The sequence below is a fragment of the Geospiza fortis genome, unplaced genomic scaffold (genome assembly GCF_000277835.1).
Source record: "Geospiza fortis unplaced genomic scaffold, GeoFor_1.0 scaffold111, whole genome shotgun sequence".
NCBI lineage: Eukaryota > Metazoa > Chordata > Aves > Passeriformes > Thraupidae > Geospiza > Geospiza fortis.
This window is the reverse complement of record NW_005054321.1, coordinates 5,379,040-5,405,589: the sequence shown is the minus strand read 5'-3', so window position 1 is coordinate 5,405,589 and position 26,550 is coordinate 5,379,040. Positions and strand designations below refer to the sequence as shown.

General features: G+C 40.8%; 1 protein-coding gene across 2 annotated transcripts in view; it reads right to left on the bottom strand.

Annotated features, from left to right (window-relative positions):
• FER1L6 (fer-1 like family member 6) overlaps positions 1-26,550 on the bottom strand; it is a 64,795-nt gene that overhangs the window by 4,512 nt on the left and 33,733 nt on the right. Inside the window, exons 18-40 of one of the 2 annotated variants that reach the window (XM_031056741.1) lie at positions 26,346-26,498; positions 24,862-25,048; positions 24,172-24,296; positions 22,065-22,199; positions 21,369-21,518; positions 20,062-20,172; positions 19,284-19,445; positions 17,987-18,170; positions 17,616-17,812; positions 16,917-17,039; positions 16,746-16,785; positions 15,664-15,779; positions 14,448-14,579; positions 13,398-13,523; positions 12,257-12,384; positions 10,836-11,006; positions 9,484-9,644; positions 6,487-6,629; positions 5,821-5,909; positions 3,834-3,932; positions 1,844-2,085; positions 1,368-1,531; positions 44-144 (exon numbers count right to left, since the gene is read on the bottom strand). In XM_031056741.1, coding sequence (XP_030912601.1) covers positions 44-144; positions 1,368-1,531; positions 1,844-2,085; positions 3,834-3,932; positions 5,821-5,909; positions 6,487-6,629; positions 9,484-9,644; positions 10,836-11,006; positions 12,257-12,384; positions 13,398-13,523; positions 14,448-14,579; positions 15,664-15,779; positions 16,746-16,785; positions 16,917-17,039; positions 17,616-17,812; positions 17,987-18,170; positions 19,284-19,445; positions 20,062-20,172; positions 21,369-21,518; positions 22,065-22,199; positions 24,172-24,296; positions 24,862-25,048; positions 26,346-26,498 — 3,239 coding nt within the window. The remainder of the gene's footprint in view (positions 1-43; positions 145-1,367; positions 1,532-1,843; positions 2,086-3,833; positions 3,933-5,820; positions 5,910-6,486; positions 6,630-9,483; positions 9,645-10,835; positions 11,007-12,256; positions 12,385-13,397; positions 13,524-14,447; positions 14,580-15,663; positions 15,780-16,745; positions 16,786-16,916; positions 17,040-17,615; positions 17,813-17,986; positions 18,171-19,283; positions 19,446-20,061; positions 20,173-21,368; positions 21,519-22,064; positions 22,200-24,171; positions 24,297-24,861; positions 25,049-26,345; positions 26,499-26,550) is intronic. The other variant, XM_014306890.1, reaches the window with a different exon arrangement.

The window sequence follows — 26,550 nt, the reverse complement described above, 5'->3', positions numbered from 1 at the left end:
GCATGTTTAATGAGTTTAATGAGTTTAATGAGCTCCTACTCACTTGGGTTTTTCCAAGGGCTCAGGCTCCTTTCGAGCTTTGCCTACTGGATTCTTCTCAGCTTCTTCTGCTGTAACCAAGTGAAACTCAGCTTCTACCTTGCCCTGGAACAGAGAGAGAATATGTAAGCATCAAGTCCTGGGTTATTATCACTAATTCACAGCAGGATTTGTCTTGTGGAGAAATGATAGAACCAATTGAGGGGAAAGGAAATTGATTAAGGAAAATAAGGTAGTCTTTGCAGCTGAAGAGAAAGCACAAAGGAAAACCCAGGCACAAATTCCTGACTTATGCTCAACAACTGTAGGAAAGAGAGGTCAGATATTTTCTTCCAGACTACAAATACATTTTCTGCTTCTTAAATTATAATGTAATTCATCTGAAAAAACATGTTTTCTATCTATCACACATCCTGGCAGAGCTGAATGTCTGAGCTGGAAGCTGTGCTGCTGACATGGACCAGATATAATCCATCAGCAGGCGGAAATTCAGCCAGTCACAAGTACTGGAGCCATTGACCTGTAAGGTCTCAGCTCACAAAAGGAAGATGGGATTTAAAGAGTCCAGTTACAATTCAGAGTGGATAAATCAAATCGGCTTTATAGAACCGGTGATGGCTGAGAACCAGACAAATGACTTTACATACATTTGCAATTTTCCTACCCTATACCTTTGTGGATGGCATTAATCTGAAGTGTTGATCTATGCCCCCTGGCTATGACTCAGTGCAGAATGGGGCTGAAAGAAGGATGCCAATAAAAGTCATAGATGTGGAAGCAAGGGAGAGATCAAAATGGACTGGGAGAAAGGGAATCAATTGTACTAAAGTTGAGAATAGGGAAGTAAATCTGGGATTCGGAAGCGGAGTTCATTCACTAAATCCATGGAAAGTACACAGTCAACTTCAAGCTGAATAAGGCAATGAACTTGAAAATGGCACATTTCATTAAAACATTCTTTTTGCTGGAATAGACAGAAATGTGAAGGAATGGTGAGCTTTATGAAAACCCTTGGAGAATCAATGAAAGTCTAGAGACAGGGGAAGAAACCCCTAAAAAAGAACCAAAGCAGGTGAATTTATAGAGGGCTATACTACTGGAAATGAGTAGCTCTTGGTCTGTGTCCCCCTAGGGAACTGAATGCACCTGAAAAGGCACTTTAGTTCTCAGTTCTCCATATATTTGGTTCAGTTCTTCTGAACCAAATATATGGAGAACGACTAAAGCATTTGGAAGAGTCTTATGTGTTGCTAGTGATGGTTGTTCCAAATCCAAAATTAGCATATTAGTCCCAAAGCAAAGCTGTTCATCTGTAGTGAGCTGCTTACCGTGAGCTCCCCAGCCTTGATGAAAGGCCACCAGCCTCTGATGCGCTTCTGCTGAAATATGGAGATCTTGTTTTCCTCGCTTGCTGCCACAACTGTGCCTAAGTCACAGCTCTTGGCTGTCTTTGCTGCTCGAGGAAACCCATTCAGGTCCAGTTCAAGAGTGCCTGGAGAAAGAAATAATTTGACAACACTCAGGGACCAGACAGACACAAAGACATTCAGCTTCCAGACGAGATCCATGGAGGAATTTAGCAGCTGAGGATCTCTCTGTACTGTCAGTCATTCATTTTTATTGCCCTGGCATTCTCATCTGACCTAATTATTGGCTTTACAAGAAATGTGTAAGTTTGCAGTGTGGTGTTTCAGAAAGAGAAAAGCAAAAGTTGGGGCTCAGACACCACTCTGTGCATTCCTCTGCAAAACAGGGGTCTGGTGAGACCTCAGATGGAGCTCAGGCAGATCCATTGTGTACTTACCCAAGAAATCATCTGAAGAGAGTCTTTCAAAATCCCACACCTGAAGCACCAGCTCAGCAGGTATTTTGCGTTCTGTCTTTTCCAAGGAAAATATGTTTTCTCTTTTGGTAACCACCATTTGTTTCTCTGCTGGGAGGTAGTGGAAGGGGAACACAAAGCGCCAGTTGAAGTTGCCCTCTCCTGTCAAGGAATTGTAATGTACGTCTGTCTCCTGTTTGTCCTCTTCCAGGCCCTTTATCCACCTACAGCAAGCACACAGTGGAAAGCATTGCTGTCACCAGGGGATCTTGAAATGTAATTGTTATTTGGTTTCAGGCCTGACCATCTTCTAATTCCTCCCTCACCAGTAAGAGACAGCAGAGTGTTTGGCATGGTGACAGGCAACAACAGCCCTGGCTTGGGGGATCCTGGGACACAGGCTGCTGTAATGACCAGTGGTGATCAAAAGCTGAGAATGAGAACATGGTTTTTATTTCAATCAAACCCCAAAGTAGCACTTGGCCAGTACCAGTTTGCTGTTGGCCAGGACAGCTCTCTTCTTTGGGACAGGCAGTGGTGACAGCATCAGTCATTTATCCAGCACTAACCACCCTGTATTGATGTTTTGTCACACTAATAAATTCTGTGTCACTGTCTTAAGACTGATATCAGTGCTCGGTATTAGAGCCTAAATTTTTCCCAATTCCTGTTTGCAGTTATAAACATGTTGTTCATATGGCTGGAGAAGTCTCTCTTGGTTTTTTTTGTGATTTCTTCTTGGTTTCTGCTACAGTGTGCACAATATTAGATGTGCTGTGGTACAAAGGACAACACTTTCTTAAACATAATTTTCTCATCTAAAGAGAGGTAATGACCCAGCTAGGTGTGTTTTAGTTCTGTAGATGATTTATCACACCTTGAATAAAGATTAGTGGTTTTGTGCTGTATCCAAAGAGCAGCTTTTCCCCTGCAACCCCAATATTTCAAAAAGGAATTGTGAAAAATGGTAACAACCTGAAACATGGCACGGCCCCAAGTGCAAATCCATGCCTGGTGACAGATACAGTGCCACATGCACTGTTTGAACATAATGAGATTTGTGTCTTCATTATTAAGGCACAGAAGCAAAAAGTGTCCCACTCCTGGCTTCTCTGCCAGACCACTCTGGCACTGATGGTGATGTTCTCATCACACAGCTAAGCACAAAGGCTGGCTCCCTTTTTAATTCCTCAAATTTGTGTTCTCAAAGCTACTCTGCTACTGCTCTGAAAACACAATTCATATTGGCATATTAAACTTACTCTCTAGGAGTGGAAAAATGGCCAGAAATCTAAGATCAGTCTGGCACCTGAGATTTTCAGTACTTTGTACTACCACTTATGCCTGTAATTTCCTCCAAGCTCTCCCTGGTGCCTGCATTCAAATCCTGCTCAGAAACAGAAAGTGCAAAGCAGTATTCCAAAGCTGGCAATTAATTAAGAAATAACCTGCTACAATTTCAGGAAAGGAAGGAGATGGAGAGCAGAAAGTGCCCATGTGATGTTCTCCTCAGCATGACCATGGTCATTCACCCACACACACTCCCCACATGAGGTTAGAAAATATTTCAAACAGAAATAGCTTGGCTAACACCTCCTTTCTTATTTCTAATGCAGCTACAATGCTCTTTTCTCTGATTATGTCAAAACTCTCTACATCCATGTAAGCTCTTACAGTTCAAGTTCTGTACTGTAAGTATTTCATCTGTACTAAACTGTGAGCTTGGTGCTTGTTGTGTGCCATCTCTGCCTGAGTAGGAACTAACTCTTAGTGTCATTTCATGTTGCTTTTCAGAGGAAATAAAACAGGGCAAAAAGAGAGCAGTATCCCATTTGGGTGAGTAATTTTGGCAGGCATTTAGTGCGAAGTGCAAAGGTCACTAAATAGCTCATCAAATATTCTCACAACATGATTTTTTCCTCTGATTTTTGAATGAAATATTGCATGTTATTTTGAAGTGTGAGGAGCTTACCCTTTTACATAGATATCACTTGATTTTTGCCCCGTAAAGATATTTTCATCTTCTAGAATGACATCCTCTGTATTCCAGATTATTACCCTCAGTTCATATCTGAAAAAGAAAAAAGGTTTTGCGTAAAGCTCGGGTCAGGCACTAATGCCAACCTCTATTAAATCATGTTTTTTATAAAGTGAGAAATACTGTGTTTGTGCATCACTCTCAGGCCTCTTCTATTTACAAGAGTCTAGTGCTAGAGTGGGGATGTTGGCTCCCCTCAGCTCATGGACTATAATGCACAACAACAGGGTCACTGCCAGGAGGGATGGAAAATTCCTTGCTCTTTAAATGTCTGTTCATTTTCAACTTTTTTCACAAAAATACTGCAGTGGAACAAGACAAAGTTGATCTGAAAAACTGCATCAGAGGTGTCTCTAAAACAGTGATCAGCTTGCTTATAGAGTTCCCTGAGAGGTGCTTTTTAGAAGAAATGCCTAAAAAAATTCATTTAGTGCAATCTAGGGCATTAAGGGGGAGAGGACTGCTTGGAGATATTTGCATTTAAGCAGGTACAATCATCTTAGAAACTACAATAAAAGGAATTAAAGTTTCTCCATCCTTTCTGCTCCCTATATGCAAACATTTATGGGGGCCATCCAAAGCTCACAAAACTTGAGCTGATACACAGATACTGCAGGTGACATTAAAATTTAATACTGAAAAATTTAGGTATTCTTCAAGAAATTGTATGAACAGCAAAATATATAAAAAAGACAAACTAACTATGTTTGATAACACCAACATACAGCTTCCCTGATATGACATGTTTTGTCTTGGAAATAGCCTCAGTTGCAGGGTGTGGAACCCTTTGCTTCAGAAGTTACCAGATACTCTCTGTATCTGGTATCTGCTCTTAAGGAGCTCCATGAAAACCAAGCCTCTGCAATAGCCAAAGAAATTTGAATCTGCAATGCCCCACCTGAGTCTTGTTCAATCAAAGATCACCAATAAGAGAGGTTTTCACAAAGTGTTTGAAGCTTTATAGAGGCTGGAGCCTGTTTTGCTGCAGCAAAGACATATTCATCAGCAAGATGTGTAACTTGTGTCTACATGTACTGGATTTTTTCCTTGTAATTAATGTTCAACAGTGTTTTCCCCTGCTACAGTATACTACGAAAACGGCAGCAACAATTTGCTTTTGTGGGCTTGATTAGTTTTAAATCTTTTTGGATTGGAAAATGCTTGTTGTTAAGGAGTTTTGTAGAAAGTTGTGGTTGGAAAGAAGTAATTGCTACATGAATTGTTTGTTTGTTTGTCAAATCAAATAATATAGGAATAGTACCTGATGATGTTTCAGACATGAAATTCTCAGGAAAGGCTAAATACAGGATGGGCTGAGAATTCTGTTTCTCATGTTAGTGTTTTCTTTACATTATTCAATTAGCTTGAACAACTATGTGCAGTATTGCATGTAAAGAAGCATAAGGAAATGGGAGAAGGCTATTCCAAACAGGTCTCCTATCTGTTGCTGCTTCTGTGTTTCTTGATCTTATCCTTGGACAAATTGCTGGAAATCCAATACATATAATGCTATTGCAGCAGATTAAAGAGCTCAACCAGGGTCAAGGAAGGTATCTCAGTGAAAAAGCTAGTGAAACCAGAATTAATTCTTGCAGCTCAACAAGCAGATGATAACATCAGAATTACTTGCTCTAGTCACTTGCAATCTCTCTATTATAAAGGATAAAGGGATAAAGGAGGTAAGAGGTGTGTGATCGCTCTTGCTGAAAAATCGCCAACAGTTCTTTGAGTTGTTTAATAGAGGAAACCAAACTTGATGCTCCTCTTTGATTTGAAGTCATGTGAACCTGAGAAAACTTTCCTCAGGACTGGAGAGGTTTGTTGTAGTAGTTAATTTTCTATTTATTTCCAGACACTTAAGAAGGACCCAGCCTTTGAAGAGTTTTTGCCACTGTAGTGGGAGGAAAGCACAGAGTATTACCCTTTGGGTTTTCTTGGTGAAATGTCCACGGGGGGTCCTGGCAGAGGCATGTCATTAGGAAACATGTCAACCCACATCTGTACACGACCCTTGAAAACAAAGAGATAAACATCCCTGTAACCCTATTTCACAGAGGATTTAAAAGGCTTTCCATGTAGTTCTGACATTCAAAATCACCTCTTCCTCTACAAGCCCCAATCAGCTCAATATCCTGTAACTATGGTTTAATCTAGGAACTTTCTATACAATATCTTCTTTGTGCACACGTTCTTTCAATCTTCCAGGTATTTGGTGAAGTTGAAATAGAGCTCAAACACTGTCAGCTTCAAGGTAAAATCCATGCAAAAATAGTATGTGATGAACAGAAAAAAAAAAGAGAACCAAGGTTTAGATACAAGCAGAGGTTTTGTTAACTTAATAAAGTAAAGCATTTAAAAGAATGAAAATTTGCAGTTGCACCTTGTGTGATTACTGTGGATTTGGTAAGTGGCTATATACACACACGGGTGACAATTTCCAGGTTAACACTGTGCAAAGTCTCATGTTTGGTGCAGCACTGCAGTGCTGACTCTATAGGTTTGCAGTTACAAATAGAAACCACAGTAACTGGAAGCAATGAAAACTGCTCCTGGGTCTGCTATCACCACCACCTCTGAGCTGCTCTACCTGCTCCATGCCTGGCTTATCCTTATGGTAGAGGGGCCGAGTCTCAATGTGCTCTGGGACCAGTTTGTAGCCAGCTCCAGGGATCTCTTCCCAAGCACGTAAAACCTTTAAGGAGAGATGTTCGTATGATTCAACTGGCTCCTCTATAGGAAAGAGCAAAACAAAAAGAACAATGAGAGCTGAATTACAATATTGAGCTCCTTGGTAATATGTTTCATTAGTTATTAGAGGTAGTCATTAAAAATTTGCTTGAGTTAAGAGGAAGGTTTTATGCATTCCAGCTAAATAAAGAAGGGCCTTGAAACACTTCTAATTTGCATAAATAAGGGGACCCATTGGGTTAATTAGAGGATTAGCACTCAGGCAGCAGTTTTCTTTTAAAATACAGGAAATCATTCCACTGCTACAGTGGAATGAGTTTTTAACAGGAAGATGGAAGAAACATATCAGTTATTCTTTTCGCAGAAAATTGCAAATTTTGAAAGCCTGTGAAAGACAAGGAGACTTGGGTTTGACAAAGCTGTCAGTAAACAGGCACTAGAAGTTAGCTATGCCTCCTTTTACTTTGTGATGGCAACAGCAAAGACCTAGAGACCTCAGAGGAAGAGAGTTGATGTCCATGGGCAAGAACATTTCACCTCCTGACCCTCTCACCTTGGCCACTGGAAGGATAACCAGAGAGTCCCAGAGAATGGCACCTCAAGGAGGGACCAGTGCTAATACTGAAAGCAGCATGGTTGTTAGAAAGCAAAGAAAACCCTTTGAGCTCTTGGGCTTCTCTTTCCTCCCTTTTTGTGTGGGCTCCACAGAAAAGGAGCCCAGACTTTTGACAAGTGATATCTTCTAGATTAGAAGTCCCTAAGTGAGAAGAAGGTTAAGATTAATTTGGGTCAACAAATTGTTATCACTTTTCCTACGCATGTTGCTATATCTGAGTTACTGATCATTGGCAGAAGACTCATTTGGAATTTAAACAGTAGGTATTAAACCTTCTTAATGGCTCAGAGAGTGAGGAAGGATGATCTTGTGGTTATGAATCTTCATTCCCTCTTGTGTACCAACATCTAATTTTAGCCAGCTAAAAGCCATGTCTCTAGCTGCTATTCAGTCAGGCAGCCCCAGTAACAACGGCACATTATCCTACAATATCCTGTATCCTCTCAAAGAAACCTTTCTACAGATTTTTTTTTTTTTTATCCCTGAAGATGCATATTTCTTCCCATTGGCTACAGGTAATCCTAGACGACCTGGGAGTATTGGACACGTAGTTGGACTATGTTGTAAGTCTGTTCCAACCAGACTATTCTTATCCTATCCTATCCTATCCTATCCTATCCTATCCTATCCTATCCTATCCTATCCAGCTTCTTTGTTCCTAGAGCAAAGTTAAATTTTTCCTTCCCTTGCAAGTTAAAGCTGGATGGATAATTATAATTTTCTCCATCTGTACAGTGAAAATGGGACTGCTGTCCCTTTTCAGGATGCCTCTAGAGCTCAAATCTGTGGCCTTTGTTGGTTTTACAGATCCAAACGATGCCCACCACAGAAGTCCATCAGGAAATAAGGACCCAGATGTACTTGTCAGAACGGCAGTCTGGATGGAAATTATGTAAAGACTGCATGCGAAAAACTATTTCTGTACAATATTAAAAAACTTGTGTACATAAGTCTTTTGGTCTTTGCCATCTGGTTCTATATTTCCTTGTTTCTGATTTACATCATCTTATCTGACATTGGTTTGTCTGTAGCTCATTTTACTGAACCAGAATTTTGATTGAGACATCCTGTTGCTGGTAGTCACACTCAGTCATCTGCTAGTGAGGGAAACAAACAGCAATACTGGAGTAAAAAATCTCTTTCAGGCCAAGAAACCAAAAATTGATCAACTCTTCTCCTTTCAGCAGTGCTTCCTTGGCAGCCTTCCACTCAAGGTGTGAGCTGTATTTTGTAGTTGCTAAGAATTGTGTCACAGACAAACCAACACTGAGAAGAGACTGCAGGTTTTCTTACACTGCCACAGCATCCACTACTATCTCTGAGACCAGCTCCTCTCACTCCCCTTGATAGGCTCCATCCTCACATCTTTTATAATTTTTTTTCCTGGTTCTAAGTACAGAACCGAGTCATAGAATGGTTTGGGTTCAAAGGAATGTTCACAGACAATTTTGTTCATCCCCCTGCCATGGGCAGGGGCACCTTTCACTGGTGACTCTGTCCCACTCACCCTGATGTGATATGGACACTGGAGGTCCCCATTGCTTTGACCTCTTTTTAACGTGGGAGCTCTGACAGTAAGTTACATCCATCTGAATCCAAGGACCCCACTGATGCCTGGATTTACAGAATGCTGTGTCAGAAGGGAAATCAGAGTGGCAGCAACCAAGAGGAGGAAAAAACCAACAGAGAGGAAAGACAAATAGGTAAGGTAGGACTGGCTGGTAAGTGGCCTGGAATATAACTGTGGTCAGAAATTTGTCTGACCTTGAGTAACTCCCTTCAAAACAGTATTTCCTTTCAATCTACTTCTCATTCTTGGGTCTGTCCAGTCCAATGTTTTAATTCAGACAGAGAATACATTCTTTGAAAGACTCTTCCTGACTTCCCATGCTTTGATATTCTGTAGGGAGGGATTTCAGAGCATGCACAGACCAACACTAAGCCAAAAAAATGTTCCAAGAGGGTCCCCCATACCAATCTTGGACATCCTGTCCTTGGGATCAGGCAAGACCTAGTCCAAGGTATTCCCCAACAGTCACCATGAGGATGTCAAGTCATCAGCAGCGACTGTTTCACTCTACAGATTCTCTGCAATTAAGCTACAGCAAAAGCTAATACAGACACAGCCTTCATTGCCAGAGTTACAGGAGTGTTTAACAGCAGGCAGAGGTTCCCGTCATCCATCCTGGGAGTTTATAGCACAACAGGGCTCCAGATACATCTTGGCAGGCCCCTGGTACTGCCACAATGCAAAGGGAGGATGCTGAACTACTTTGTTACCATTCTCATCTTCTGTGAAGACTGTCTGTCCCTTGAAGATTTTTGTTCCTACTTGTATCTCTCCTGGCCTCATGAAGGGTCCACTTATTCTGTAGTCCTTGCACAGCTTAGTGAGGATCTCACTTGGCTTGGTTGCATCTCGCCATGCATTGTACCCTTCTCTGCAAGGAGGGGACAGAATGAAAAATGGGTGAGGTTTTCCTTCAGAATAGTGCACTGACAGATCAGGAATTTCAATGCAGAGATTCACTTTGTGGTCAGTGGCCCTGACACCAGCTCAGTCAAACTTTTCCTTTGTCCAGCACTGCTACTTACTTGAGACACTGCCTCTTTCTGCTCAGGTCCTTGGAGATAAGCACTCCTTTCTCTTAAAACACAGGAGAAGCTGAGGCAGCCTTGCTTACAGCTTAGATAAAGTAATAGCATGGACAGGCTTCCCATGAGGAAAAGGAACAGAGCTTGTTCCCTGTTGTACCTAAAAGATTTGAGATTACATGTGCTGCCTCCATTCAAGGAGAATTATTCTGCAGCTCCCAGATGCAAAGGACAAGCTCAGGTTATCTGGGACATGTAACAAGCACATGAAGAAATATCTCACAGTGGAGATTGAGCTGGCAAGGGAAGCTTGGGGTTTGGTCTGTGTTCCTGGATTGCTTTTTGATATTGTCCACCCTTGGTTTGTAGAAAAAAATGAGAAACAATCATAGAAGAGCCCCAAACACACATCTCCCAGGTTAGTGCCCCACCCCAGGGCAGCTGAGTTATTCAGGTTGACTTTCTCTGCATTAATCAATTTTTATGTGCAAGGTCCATGAGAGTGCAGCTGTCTGGCAGGGACCAGGAGCTCAGGCTCATTGCTCCATGGCTCACCCCATCACAGAGGTCGTGTCAGCAGCCTCTGCTCCTGCTCTGCTCCCCCAGTGCCACCCCAGTCCCAGCAGCCCTGCTGCAATCACTGCAGCTGAAAAGCAGAGAGCAAAGGAGAGCCCTGGCATAATTTCTCTGAGAGATTTTTCCCTTTTTGCCTGTCCATTTGCCCTTTATGCCTGTCCAAAGGCAGTTTATCAAGCAGGTATGCTGTAAACATCAGCTGTTTACTATCTGAAATACTTCTTGAACCAACAGTGCTGTTAATTTAAAAATATCCATTCCCCACTGAGGCTGGCAGCTACCCAAAGCCACCTCTAAGCTCTTAGGTGAGTTTTAATTAAAATACCCTCTGTGACACTTCTGTGCTGGAGAAAGCACAATATCTGGAAAACATCTGTAATTTCTTCTTTGAGTCAAGTCACCCACTGTGAGCTCTGCTGCTGCCTGAAAAAAGTACTTACATTTCCTATAGAAGTACTTACATTTCATATTGACTCTGTAACCCACAGGTAGCTCGATGTCTGCTGTAGAAACGATTTTCCAAATCAATTTTAGTCTCTCCAATAAGATCATCTGTCCCAATGAAGTCATGGTCATAGATCAAGACTGTAAGCAAGGAATCCTTGGGGAATGTAGCTTGGATTTCAAATGATCTACAGGAAAAATTGAGACCAACATGAAGTCAAATCACTTTTGAAACTCAAAGGCTTGCCATGTGAACAGTGTGAGTGGTGCCTCTTCTCATACACAGTGGGCTTTTTTGGTAGTGTTTTTTGCTTCAATTAAATACATAAACATGCTGTAAATATACAGTGCAAAAGTGTATTCTTTACCCTGCTTCCCTAGCACCCTGTGAACAGTCCTAAGATTGTTCCTACAATCCTGAATGTAGGATCCAGTAATGCTAATACAGCTGTATGTAAAGGTTCTCACACATTTTTCACAACCCTCAAAAGGGACATCTAAGTATTTTCAGTTTTCTTGCAAAATCTGCAGGTTAAATATTGAACATAGGAATTTGAGGGCACCCAACAAAATGATCCGGCAAATCTTTTAAATAAATCTCAAAAAAGCAAAGATAAGAACTCCCTTTTCACTTGGTGCATTTTTCAGGAATCAGTATTGTTGAGATGTGATGGGAAGTTGAAAATATAAATGTGATTGTAAAAGGGATTTGACAAATTAGTGAAAGACAGAACATCCTGATGATAACACTGGCTCCAGATTTCTCCAAGGCACAGAAAAAACTGAGCTTTGTCTCTGAAGGATGGGTTTTCTACTTTTCCCTCTGTTCTAGGGTCCTTTCAGTCCAAAATAGTATCATTTTTCTGTCTAATGTTCTTCCACCCTGATTTAAAATATGTTCAACCTTCTGAAAATAGGGGAATTTACTGGAAAAAAAATCATAGCTATTAGCATTAAAACTATAAATAACTATAAAGCATTGATAATACAAACTGGATCTTTACTGACAGCTTGCCCCTGGCTGTCTGAGTTCAAAAAACTCAGATGTCCTAGAATTAGGAGATTTATTTAGCACTATTCAACATGAAACAGCAACAAAGGTTGTGAAATCACACTTTACTCTTCTGATATTTATTTTGCTTTAAACTTAATGATTGTATTAATTTTCACAGACAATTATCATTTGTTGCCTCATTTCCTCTCACACATCATTTTGCAAAACCTCTCACAGATTGCATTACTTGGTATGTTTTGATGGGTATGAAAATGAAATATTTTATTATCATACAGTGTGACACCAATAACCAACGTCTTAACCATCAGAATTACAAAACATCCAAACAGGCAGAAATCAGCATATAGCAAACAGCAACAGCAGCAGTGGTAGCAAGAGATAAAGCACAAATTACACTGAATACAAAAATAAGTCATCACTGACCTTCCAAATATTGGGTTTAGCTGCTTGGGGATGTAGTTCTCCCTGTCTTTAATCTCTGTGTTGCCCAGCCTCAGCACAATGTAGGGATCTGACTTTCCATCTGGATCAGCTGGGCTGAGGTTAAATGCCTGTTAAGAAGGAAAATTGTGTCCTCAAGGAGTTTGCTTAAATACAGCAGGGTCCCTACACAGGACTCTGGTTTTCCTGCCTGGTCCTGGTGTTCTGGAAGTTCAGGGACTTTGCCTGCTTCATGTAATGTAAAATTTGGCCTGTGGCTTTGTAGGCTACTATGAAGAGATGACCTGGAGAGTTTGCAAAGCTGGAAATGGTGTCCCATCACTAAGATAGAAAAAGCTGAGCAGGAAAGGCAATGCTAGAAGAAGCTGGGTGCAGAAGTGCAGGTAGGATTCAGGAAAGATTAACCCACAGATATTGTTCCAGGTCCTTGAACAGTGCAAACCAACTCTTTATAGAGTCACAGAATTGTTAAGGTGCGGAAAGACCTCTAGGTCCTTATATTCATTCAGGAAGTAAAACTCTTTGTATTTTGTTGCCACAATCTCTCTGCATGCCATCTTTCTGTCTCAGATTACCTACAACTCTCTTGTTTCTCTGAAACACCAGTTTCTTCTACACATTTTACCTCTCACACCATTCTCTCTCATCTTGTGCTCTGTATTTCTACCTTTACTGACCCCAAAGTTTATTTACTTGTAGAACTTTCATAGTATGCTATTCATAGGCCCTCAAAAATACCATTTCCCCCTTACTGAGGTTTTGTTTAAATGTGTGTCATTTTTAACAACTCTACTCATTAAAACTGGCTGCATTTGCATATTGTGGTTGGAACAGGTTATCTATACTATGTTAGTTATGTATCCAGAGCTTTTAGTTTGAACAAGTGAAGTGATTCTCCAGTCTTGCAGAAATCTCCAGATTTATTGTGAGGAATATATATAACATTTTCTACTCTGAACACACATTTCTACTGTATGAAACTTTGTCTGAAATATGACCAGGAAAAAGCCCAAACTCCATGGATGAGGATTTTCAGAAGCTTAAACAAAGACACTTAAAGTAAACTGAGTTGAAAAGAAAAATCCAAGTTATTTCAAGTTTAAAAGAGCATCTGTCTACTTACTGCCACAATATAAACCCTGATGAGCACTTTGACAGGGTGGTTTGGGGGGATCCCTTGCAGGATGCGGGGCTGCCCTCCATCCAGGAAGCTGCCATCCTCAGGACTTGGGTATATGCAGAAGGAGCCCTGGAAATACATTGACTTTTATCTCCCTTGAAACCAGATCAAGTGCAACAAAAACCCAACCCTATGAATGGAAAAAACATCATGCAACTTATTTTGTGGTAGCCCTCATAGGGAACCCAAACTGCATTGCAATAATCATCACCTTTTAAAATGTCTGCTCTCTACAGCATGGTACTATCATATCTAGATATTTACAAGGAGTACCTCTGTGCCTATTGACTATTTTAAACTAATACCTGTAGATGTCCTAGATCCAGTTGTCTTATCATTAATATTTTAAAAATAATATTTTGACCGTAACTGTATATTGGCAAATTAATAATTCCTTTGAGTAAGTTTCATGAGTGTGAGAGGAATCCAGCTGTATTTTTGCAGCTCATATGAATCAATACTGACTCATGTTGCTGAGTAGCTCACACTGCCTGAAAGCAGCTAACAAGTCATTTGGACAGAAATCTGCATTTCAAGCTAATTGAGACATCAATGAGTTTAATCAAAGAAATCCTAATAACATTACTCAAGCTTTGAACTTTTCAGATTGCCTGATGGAGCCCTGGATGAGGGTGTAGCTGTGAGGGCCTACACTTAAATTACACAAAATTACATGTAAGGTTCTGTAACTGAAAGTGTAGAAACCAAGCAGCATTAGTGAAATCTGGACTACATAATATCTCCTCTTCCCCTTCTGTAATTTCAAACTCCTTGTATTCCTTATCTCAAAACAGAAGGGAACACCTGGTGCTGAATGATGCTTTTTTCTATCAGATAATGGGAAAGGAAAAACTTGACTCTAGATATAATAAAACTAATTCTATTTACAACAGATTAGCAATATTTCTTTCTTTCATCCCTGGCATATCGGAAATATGTATTAAAACCTAAAATCTCTAAATTATCGCCCATTTAATTAACATTAAAGCTTACCTTAAATTTTCCTATTATTCTGTCTTCAGCATCAGCATGAACTTCATCATTAGATTTTCCTCTTAAGAGCTGGAACGTTTTCACCCAGTCCTCAAAGTTATTAAATTCACTCTCCAAGTCTCCTTCATAAATCTTTGAAAATAGAAGAATGCTAAAATTTTGTGGTGCAGTGAATATATTTATAGCAACTTTTTTTATTAGAGAATGAATAGAAATTACTTTCAACCCAAAATAAGGACTTTAATAAAAACCAAGGTTTTGCAAAAGTCCTTGAGGAAATAAGTTAATTCCCCATTTAAAACAGGACCAGTTTTGTCCTCAACCAAAGTCTTTCCCCAACTACTGAAATAACACATTAATGCAGAAGGTGGAACGGAATCTGGAGGGGCTAAAATGAACATTTGTAGCCACTGGTGTGAGTGAAAATTTGTGGATGTGCTGCTCTTTCCTTGCTGCATTGTGCCTTTGTTGAACTGACCCATTCTATTGTGTTAATGCATCAAAACTTGAGAGCAAAGCAGACAATAATAAAGTGCTGTGGGGACAGAGCTTTAGGATAGCTCAAAAGACCAAATAATTTTTCAAAGAACATGTTTTTTCAATACTCTACCCCAGTAATTTATCAAGCATTAAATGGAAGGGCCTTTACTACTGCCATCTCTTAAAAAATGGAAAGAGCATTTTCAAATTCCCATTTATTCAGCCACAATCTAATCCAAACTGCTCTAATCTTTTCAAGCCTCTCATCTCTCCAGGCATTTTGCACAGCCCATATAGTTTTCCTTGAATTCCTTCTATCATTACCCAACCAAATCTAATGTGAGCTGAGTATTGTTTCCCATCAGGGAGGGTGCAGTAGCAATCACAGCTTTCAACCTCTTTTTAAGGACATTCTTAATAGGCTGCAATATTTCTAACATGAAATTTGGGATTTCCAATGACAATATTTTACGTACAAACAACAAAACCGAATTTCACTGAAGTTTCTCTGGGTTTGTCTACACCAATAAATTCTATGTCTAAGACCAAGTGGGCCACACCGTGGTCTCCTCTGTGTCCCTTGTGCTGAAGGGCATTATCACTATAAATTAGTGTGTTTTATTCATTTTGAAGTGTCTGAAATATATGTAAGGAGGGTTTGCCAAACTCAGCTGTGATGTCAAACTTTGGAGAGAGAGTGAATAACAGCCTTACCTCAGCCTTACTTTTCTCTTACCTGCAGTGTTGCTAAGTTTGGAGTTTCCTTCTGCATCCTTTTCAATGTCTTATCCTTCTTCTTTTTGTCTGGCTCATCCTCTATGATCAATGCTATGTGGTCAGAAGTCTGCTTATCTGCAGAAATTTAATTACATCATGTATGTTTTAGTAAGCAAAGCACATAAAATGCTTCACACAAGGATGCAAAATACATTTTTTAAAGAGTCCCTCTTGCTCTTTCTCTATTCCTCTACTGCTGGATGTAGGGATCCTTTCTTTTACCACTGGTCCTCCCAGGCAGGGAGATGGCAATTTGTGCTCTCTGTGGCTGCCAGTGCTCATAAAGAGCTTGCTGGACCAAGTGTGATGGTGTTCTGTATGGCCCCCTCTCCAATGGCCACCTCCCAGACCACCCTTTCCCTCCCTCTCTGACTCCTCCCCAATGCAAATAAACAGATTTTATCAGCTTTCACATAAAATTCAAGGTTTATTTAAAACTGAAAGCTGTTGTTTAGGCTGACAGCTACTTCAGATATCAGGATGACCCAAGTCCTTCTCTGCTTAAAGAGATCCCAAAATAGGGTGTATTTCACCTGGTGAAAGCCTGGAAGTGGGAGAAATGGGAGGAGGTACACCAGACTAAAGTCAGATTCCAAACACCCAGAGGAGATTTCCCAACAAAAAGAGGGTGAGCCCTCAAAAGTTACACAGAGATGGTTCAATTCTTTGAAATCTGGATTTTGAGTTCACTTTACTTTCATTTTTTTGAGTAGTTCCTGTGTGTTTAACAGCACTAAATATTTAATGTAATGTCAGAAGTGTCTTATATGTATAATGCTTATCATCACAGGTGAAAATTTGCAATAAAAATGATCAGAAGAGAATTTACAATTTATTTGAATGACAGGAGATTCATGTTAACCCAACCCTGACTGTGAAGTTTTAGCCTACCCATCATCTGATCAGCTGTAGAAGAAAGAGCCCAGTACAACTACAGTACTCTGTTGCCAGACATGAATTGTTGCCAGCAAAATAGTAGAGAAGTGACACTAGAGACAGTATTGGTGCAAAATATTAGAAAAATGCAAATAATTTACTTACTGTCTTCAGGTTTTCCTTCACTGGAAAAAAATCCTTTTGCCTTTCAAAAGAAAAACACAATGGACAAACTCCTCATTATGAGTGTAATACCAAAAAGGAATAATTCAGCAGTAAATCTACTTTTATAACATTGCTCATCTGTGAGAGTTTTGGGCATGCTGGGTGACTCACCTTTTGCATTTTGAGCACAGAAGCATAGTATTTTGACCACCAGTCAATGACATTTTCAGCTGATTCATCTGCAATGGTTCTTTTTCTCCTCTTTGTTGACCGTCGGATGGATTTTTTAATCTCCTACCAAACGATGGCAAAAGCACTAGAACTGATTAAAACTAATCACCTGACTCATGGCATTAAGCATGAACAGCTCTATACACAGAAAATTTCAGCCTCCAAGAATTAAACAAAATGCAATATGAATTCCTGTCTTTGTCCTTTATGCCAAGACACTTCATCGTGATCATTGTATTATTACATTGTATTATCTCTGTATTTTCTACTGACTCTGCCATGAGTTTAAACATTGGAGACATTGCCACAGGAGCAACCCATACAACAAATACATACAGCAAATCTACACAGATAATAAATGATGATGTTTCAAGGGAAGCAAACATCCAGATACAAATTGGCTTCTCCCCCTTCAATCTGCAAGAATTTTAAGAACCTATCAGTGGAAGTAATGAAGTTCTGTGGGGTCAAAGCTGCCTTGTTAACTAGTTCTTTTGAGGGCCAGCAGGATAGTGTGGGTGTCAACATCAATACCCAAAATCTCTATGCCTAGGGTCAACAGGTTACCACTTCTTAAGGAAGGGCTGAAGTCTGCAAGACTGCAGGAGGGAGTTAGCTGGTAGCTTCAGGTGTACCCACCTTCTGCTTCTTCTCTTTCCCTGGCTCGGAGGCAGAGTGCTCTGCTGCAGTGGCAGAAGGTGCTGTGAGGGATGGGTCTGGCTCTACCACTGTCCATTTACCCTGCTTCACCTCAGCATAGATGTCATCAGCTAAAAATGGATCTTCCTGGGATAGCTCAGCAGGCTGGGATGACTCAGGGGAAGCTGAAATTGAAACTTTGCGAGTTAGGTAAGATTTTGCAGAAATACTGTAATTGCATTTGATGATCATCAAATAATCATGTGATTAAGGGTTTGATCCTATGCTCAAGACAATAAAGCACACTCCTAAGTGTAAACCTATAAGAAAGTCCTTTGTCTTTTTCTTTGGGGTCAGAATTGAGCCCTTACCTTTCTCAGTTTCTGCAATGTCTACTCTGTTAGGTGCAGCTTGAAGACCTAATGGGGTTTTACATAGGAATTGCTTAAGACAGTTGATGGTATGTGTTCCAACAAGAGTACTCCTCCCAAATGCTCTCCAGTCAACCACACAGATGCTTAGTGGTGGATGCAAGAGTTCATTTTCAGGCAGCTCCTAGTGCAGGGGACAGACAGCAGCATGAAAGAATTGCTAGAGAACACAGAACATGTATAGAATATTTCTCACGCACTGCAATAAGGCTTCTACTCTTCCCTCCTTCCCTCCCTCCATCCTTCCTCCTCCTTAGCAATGAGCATATTCATAATGCAAAATGCCTTCAGCATAGGCAGTATGATTTTGGTTTTCTGCAAAATCTAGAGAAAGCTCTGTTCTTTAAATACAGAGTAGACTGTACAGACTGTGCTGCTGAGATGAATCCCATGCTCTCATATTGAAGCATCTCTTGTTGGAATAAACTGGGAGAATCAGGAGTGTTCAGAAGGATGGAATGCAATGTTGGAAGTTGTGAGTCCTAGCTCCACTGCTGCTTTGTTGAAGGCTATCTGCCCTATCTGCCTCAGTTTGCCCAACAACAAGATGTGGGCCCTGGGTGGTTACGTGCCTTATAGGATGAACTACCAGGAGGAAAACAGCTCTTAGGACAGCACGATAGGAGCTAAAAATACCGTAGGAACTGTACTTCAGTACCCATGTTATTGTTATGATATACTTTTCTCAAGAGCAAATTGAACAATTTTATTCTGCTGGTGACTGATTCTGAAAGTGCCAGCTCTTATAACCCGACCAACAGATGATACAATAATTTTTAATAAAAGCAGGTGTGACAATGTAAGAAGGTCCTGAGCTCAAAAGCCAGAAATTATCAATCCCCTTAATAACCCAGTAGCACACAAAGGAAAGTTGCAAGAATGGAAAGAAAACAAAGGAAACCAAACACTACCCAGCAAAATTAGAAAGGAGGAGGAAAAATAATAAATATATTTCTGTTAGCTGCTCACATGTTCCAACCTATCAGTAAAAATCTGATTGCAACACTTTTGCTTATCTACTTGGGACTTAATATGAAAAACATAATCTTCTTTTATTATATGGTTGTAGCAGAAGTTTTTTAAAACATTTTCAAATCAGCTTTTGTACAAGAACTGACATCCCTTAGTATTTAATCAAGACACAGAAGAAATTATTTGACAAGAAAGGAAGATAACGGTAATTAACACCTTGTCTGACCAGAGAACAGACAGGCAAGGGGCAGCATGCTGTACACACCACTTCAAACCAGTCTGCAAGGCCAGTGAAATTGGGGATTTTCTTGTAGCTCTGTATGACAGAGGATTTGACTCCTTTCCCTGCACACTCGATGAGAACCTGGGGCCGATCCACGGAGAGGAGCTGGACTTTCTTCAGCTCTCGAACGCCCCAGAACAGCACCTGTGGTGTGCAGAGAGAAACAAACCCTGTCAGCCTGCAGAAACCCTGGCTTGCCATGGGCAGATGGGCTGATAGCCGCTGGTGTGAAGGCTGCAGAATGAGTGGCAGTGAACAGTGAGGCTGGGCAGCATCAGGCATTGCAGTGATAGGAGAAGCTGCCACTTTCCCCAGCTTTCTAATATCAGGCTACTTTGGACACAAACTGTACAAGGGAGAAGGGCAGGGAAGGTGTAGACATTTGCACACAGGCAGAAGGCATTGTTTGGCTGAAGTCAGGAGCCCAGAAAAAGCCTGTGAGGTAGATAGCTGATGCCAAACTGCAGCTCCAGTGGTGTCATTTGCAAGGGGAAGCTCTCCATCTCCTGTGGACACTGCCTTGGCTGCACAGAGTTGGATCCACCAGCCATGCTCTGCCACAAGAGAAGTCCCAGCAGGTCAGGATTGAGACACAGCCCCACTGCTCCCTTCAGTGGAAGCACAGCCTTGCATGACCTCATATGCTATTTCCATGTGAATCATATTGATCAATATTGTAAAATCATCGGTTACTGTTACAGTTCAACAAGAGCATAAAAGGAGATAAGGTTAGGAAAGGGAAATAGTCAAAGTATCTCACCTCCACTCTGTATTTGCTTAAAACAGGCCGTATGTTAGCTGGGACTGGGTAAATCTGGCCAATATCTGGTGGATCCAGTGGGGGAAGTCTGTCTGGATCTGACTCAGGAATCTGAAAAATGAAGCAGTTCTAACTCAGGCTGGTTTTTGGACAAATAAAACCAGTATTGGAAGTATCTGTTGATAATGGCATATAGAACACACCAATTCAATCAATTTTATAAGACAAGCTGCAGAGCAGAACTGTTGTGAAAAGGATGTGACTTGAAATTCTCTCTCTCATGCTGTGATGCTAAAACATGTGGCAGAAAAAGTATTCAATAGATTGGGTTTATGTGCCTTTCTGAAAAAAAGGCTCCTTTTACCTAGTAGGACATAGTTTGCCCTAAAGACATGCATGTACTGAAGCATGGTAATTCTACTTACTAAAAATGGAAAGCATGATAATTCTATTTAACAAAAATCCTGAGCAAAACTGCTTAGAAGTCTTCCAGCAGAAGCAAGGGGGTCTATTCTGCACCTTATGACTCAACAGGAGGGCTTCTCTAATAAACTTTGTCTGAAGCTCTCTTCTGTGATGCCACCATAATGAGGAAATATTCCATGTGGTGTAATATTTCTGGCTTTCACCAGACATAAACAACTATCATTATTAAAAGCCTGTTTTATCAGTAAAACATGTTATGACATTCCACATTTTTCCCATTTCAGATTTCAGAATAAACTGTTGTAGGTTTTCAGCAGACAGAATTTACCTTTAACTGATGGCTCTGCAAATTTCAGTGAAATTGCCTGAAATCCTGGCATGATAGACCCCAGTCCTGCATCTACTAGGACTGAATTTTCCTTTTGTCTTGCAGCTGGAAACCATGTAATATTTCTTTTAATATAGTAGGGGTATCTAAAAACTCAAGCTTCCTAATCCAATCCTTATTATTCACCATTTCATTTTCCTAAGAGCGAAAGCAATATGGGAGCTTCAAGGCTGGTAGTCAGGGCCATGTGCTATTCCAAACAGCAGCTCATTGCAATGGCAGTGGGATTTTCACAGTTTCTCAGGGCAGAGCAGAGTTTAGGGCAGGGTAAGTGACAGGCAAAGGAGGCTGACAGCCTGTGAAGGGCTGGCAGGGGTGTGTGTGTGGGCAGTGGCCCCGACAAGGCGGAAAGGGTGACAGGAGTTGCATGGGGACTATGAGGCCCAATGGCTCATAGTTCCTATTAATTCAAGATGGTCATGGACTCTGATGCCATGGCAGCTCTGTGAGCCCCAGGGTGTAAAAGAGTAATTGTTGAGAAAGTCAAATTTACCTCCAGAAGCTCAAATGTGGCAAGAAGGTCTCCTCCTGAAAGACTTCCACAGTGCACTGGGTGGTAACAAAGTTTTGGTGGTTCATAGTTTTGATGAGCAAGTCTCACCACAGGGGCAGCCACTGTAGACCCAATATATTCTGCTTTACCCTAAATAAAGGAGAATACAGGGGTCAAATGCATTTGGATTTCACAATGGTTATAGGAGCTGAGGTGATGCAAAGCTTAGTATTTATGAAAAAAACCCTTCTGAAGGGAAGTCCAAGGTAAGATGCAAGGCAGCTATGAAGAGGAAGAGCTGAGTACTTATTAACAATTCACTATTCAGTGTATCCAAAATTTCTGGGGTCTATATTTAGTCAGTGAGACTGCATCAGAGCCTGCATGGTCTTGACCCAGACTTAGGTACAATATTTACAGCAGAGTTCAAGGGGCCTGGGGGCAAGATGCTTCTGATTTCTGTAAGCTGGTCTTTGGGAGCAAGATTCCCTTGGGGAAAATAAAAGGCCACATGTTTGCAAGGCCATGTAGTGAATCTCAGGGCTGTTCTCAGATGTTAAACTGCAAACCACAGCAGCACTGAGCTCTGTTCAGCAAGGTGATCCATTTAAACCCTATTCAGTGACTCAGATTTACTTTCATGCTTGCAGTAGGATGTTAAAGCCCAGGTTTTAGTGAGAAGAACTCTGAGTTTACCACTGCATCATCATCATACAGCTCGATGACAATCTCCGGTGGGAACCGGGCGATCTCCTCTTTGTCACCATGAAGCACAATGCTGTTGAAAAGCAGAGTCTGGTTCCAGGTGGGAGACAATGTCTGAGAAATGATCTAATGGGAGAGAGGAATTGTTTAATGAGCTGTTTGGTGGAGTACCCTTCAGCAGGATGTGCTCATCTACTGGTGACCTCCTTTTCCACAGCCTGAGCAAGGCCATGGCTGAGACACGACATTTTTCAGCAGCTCCTCCCAGCCAGGAGAATATGAATCTTTCACTGTGAGGCTGGTACCTCCAATTTCTCCATTTCCCTCTCTGCCTCACAAATCCCTAAAAAGCATATCAATACATGACAACCAGTCTGTGTAGACAAACTTCAGTATTAAAGTTAGAGGAAAGCTGTTGGTTTAGGAGAGCAGGCACATGCCAAGTGCTATTAAAATAAAGCTTTGTCCCCAACTGAGGCCAGTTTTCACTTCTCCAGGGCACATTTAAATCTTATTTTTAGTTCTGTGTAATGACACTTAACACTTTATGAAAAAGAAAGAAGATCTTTTAATGAATCGCTCATAAGAAATCAGAAGCTTTTCATTTGTTGTAATTTGAATTAGGGGGATGCTTATAGCATTTCATCACAAAGAATGTTTTAACTGTCTATGCAGAAAATACATTTAACAAAGATAACAGTTAAAGAGGAAAAATGTGCCAACTGCAAAATTACTCATAACCTGCTCTCATTCTTTTGAATGGAAATAAGGTTCCTTACCATTTATTGACTCTTAGCTGAAACTCTTATGAAAACATGCAAGTTATCAGTTGCAATATTTTATTCAGGCAGTAAATAAACTTAACACTTCTGTGCCTATAAACACATATTTTTCTGGGGCCAAATTCTACTTTCCAGAATCTGGTGCATCTAGATACTAATTTAATTTGATTCATTCACCATCTTCTATTAGAAGTTAAAATCACATTACAGGAAAAAATCAATTAATAACCCTCAGGCAGAAGTAGCACAAGCAGGCATTTACAACTTAGAGAAAGGTTTTTATTTTTTCTCCCTTTGGCATATGCAACAGAACTTGCTTTTTAATAGAATAAAATGTCAGAGGAATATTAGAATTAATTGAATTGCAACCGTCTTCTGTGAAGTTTTATGGGGAGGGGCTGGATGGGAGGGTTAAATATTTTTTCTGAAGCAAGACTGTATTTGGTGTGAAGCAAGACCACATTTGGCTCAGCAAATTCTGTTTGTGGCATGATTGTCAGAATTCCTGCCCAATTTTAACTCCAGGGTAGTTGTAAAGGGCTCAGGACCTTTGAAAGTCTCCATGTTCTGTGAGGGACCATCCTCCTGCTCACTTGCCCAGGCTGTACCTCAACCCTTCTTGCTGAAACTCTGTAGAAGTTTCCACTTCTCTCTAAAGGCCCCACAGAAGCCCATTTGATCCTTGGAGTTTCCAGAGGGAGATGGGAGATGCCCATTCCCTACTGGGCGTATTTTAGCAGCCTTTAAGTCTCCCACCTCTCTGTTTTCAGCTCATTCCCATTTTAAGGCTCTACAACCACCAGTGTGCTTTGCCACATTCCATCACCAAGGGCTGTGCTGGCTCACATGGCTACAGAAGCCAGGGAAAGCTCTTCACTCTGCTCAGTGACTGAATCCACAGGCTGGAGGAAAAGAGAACCATGAGGGCTCTTCCTTATACCCACATTTATACCTAGCAATGACAACAGTCCAAATTCAAAACACAGAAATAAAGATGTGAAGAAAGGTACACTTGCTACAAAGTCCCAGTAGTCCCAGAGAATCTGATATCTGAGCTAACATAAACTAGTAGTGCTGCACCTCTTATTAAAGAAATGGGTAACATGTAAACTTTTGCCTGTTTGCAGTGCACTTTCAGGATCTGCTCTTTTAACAGCAGGCATCTAACTTTTCCTTCTGGTAGCTCCTTGCAAAACCAAGATTTTCCCTTTTTATTCCTTAATTATTAAAAAAAAAAAAGAAAAAGAAAACAGAAAGAAAAAAGAAAGAAAGAAACAATAGAGTTTTCAGTCACCAAAAGAGGCTTTGGAATTTACCTTTGTGGTCTGGCAGTGTGATGTGAAAGTAACTTTTGCAAAAGGATCAGAAAGTCCAGTGCTGTCAGCAGCAATGAGCCCCCTGGCCTGGTACATGTGGGCTCTCAGCTGGAAGAGGTGCAGGGCTGCATCATGGCAGAGAAAACAGCAACATCAGCTCCATGGAAACTGTGCAGCACATGGGCAGGGGGGGAGATTCACCAGCTGCTCTCCGACCAGGATCTGACAAGGGGAACTGTTGCTGGTGCTCTCTCACTTAAGAAGCACCTGAGACACCCAGAAGTTGTGCAAGACATCAGAATTCACCTGAAATCAACTATGTAGGTCTCTACTGCAGGGCTATTAAGTGCCAATTTTTATTGGCCAATTTTTATTATCTGCCACCACTCTTATGTACTAGGTGTTTTATGCATCATCAGGAGAACTGAGGGATGCTTCCTCTGCAAGGAGACAGATTTGTGGGACAGGGAACACAAATTTCAAGTGAGCAAGTTCCTTCTTTCCCTGACATCTACAACGTGTCAGTGGCAGAACTGATGACTTGGCAATGAAGCCAGCCTTTTCTGATGAAGAAGAAAAGACATTATCATCTTAGAACAGTTACTTTATACAGGGGTTGTGCCACACTGAACTAGAGCTTTTGGGGCCATTTCTCTTAATTGTTAATAGGGAGAAGAAAGAGTGCCTTACTTTTATACAGCAGGCAAGCAGAGGAGGGCAGCATACTGTGCCCTGAGTTGGTGTTAGATGATAATTCAATCTCATATCCTACAGGCAAATTCTCCATGGCACTGTGGGCATAGCTGCTGGGCCCAAGCCACAGGTAGATGTCCACCTTTGCTTGCACAGTCCAGCCCAGAGGGCGCTTGCCTGGGAGCTGAAATAAAAATCCAATGTTACCAACAAGCTCAAGAGAGATGGCTGGGTGCTGAGTCTTACCAAGCCAGAGAAAAATAAAGAAGCATTCTCTGAGCTGATATACTGATAAATGGCATTTCTTCACAGTGAGTGGCCCTGAAACTCATTTAGCACAAGTAACTTCTGGGATTCTTAGGGAAGGAATTAGTAGTTTGCTCAATTAACAGTCTATGTAGACTGCATAATGCCTAATATGCACAGGTTTGTGCAGGCTATCTTACAATTGCACACATATAAGTGCTATTTTATCCCCTACTTTGCCCAGACTTCAGCCCACTTTCCATTTCATGCATATCCAATAGTTAGTCCCATGTATTACTAAAAGTATTATGCCATTGGGCAGGTCAGAAAACAAAATGTAACTAGTCTTACCTTATTATTTCCTTTTTCTTCCTTCCCACTTCATCTAGATCTGCTAAGTTCAGAGTTTAGTATTGTCTGTTCCTAAGGTAAGTAATTCTTGATACTGAAGGGGCTGGGTAGTTAATTGCAGAATATTTTATTTCATGCAGGCAAATAGTACTTTGCTTAGCAAGCACCTATGGCAAGTATCTCAGGATCTTAGATGATTTTATCTGTTCTTTTCCTTATGGGAGTATTCTCAGAAGTCCAAGGTGAAAAACCACTAAAAAGTCATTATATGAAGTTACTGTTGTCTGGAGTATTTGGGCTTTTCCTGATGGTTACAGTAACAATTATATTGCACAATATTCCACTGTAGGAGCTACTGGTCACACTGCCTTTGTAGGCTTATATCCACTAGGGCTTTCCTTTATCATGAATAATCCCAGAACAGTGTTTTGGACATATATTATGCAAACTTAAGCATGTTTTAAATAGAAAGTATAAATAATTCCTGTATTACCCCTGAACACCTAGGTTTCCTCACAGAGTTGCTGATCTCTCACCAGTCTCCTCAAAGGCTTTCATGTTCTGCATTCTGATGTTTTTGTCAGCAAGGAGGCTGTACTTTTCTATTTGTTTATGTATACAGCCATTGATGAACAATGTTCTATACTTCCCATAACAAGTAGTGAGGAAATTAATTACTCATACATCAAAAGCCTGGCAATGATAGAGTGATTAAAGAATGAGAAGCATAAATGTAACAAGCAAATATTAATAAATGGTGGATACAAATCTGTACATATTTTTACATTACAGAGATTAATCTGTAAAATACTATCCCTGGAAGAAGTCTGAATACCAAGTTCTCCCCAAGCATTACTTGTGTTTGCAGTGTGCCACAGACTTACCTTCAGGAAATGAGTTTTAATCTTCCCACAGTCCTTGCCTCTCTGCTCTTTTGCTGGGGAGTAGAGGATGTTTTTTGCTGGGACTCTTGCATATGCAACTCTTTTGTTGTTGCTGATCATCCAGATGAACACATCAGGCACTGTATTCTGAGGCTGTTAAACGAGGCATATTGAACTAAAACTGAATTCTTTCTATGAGCCACCA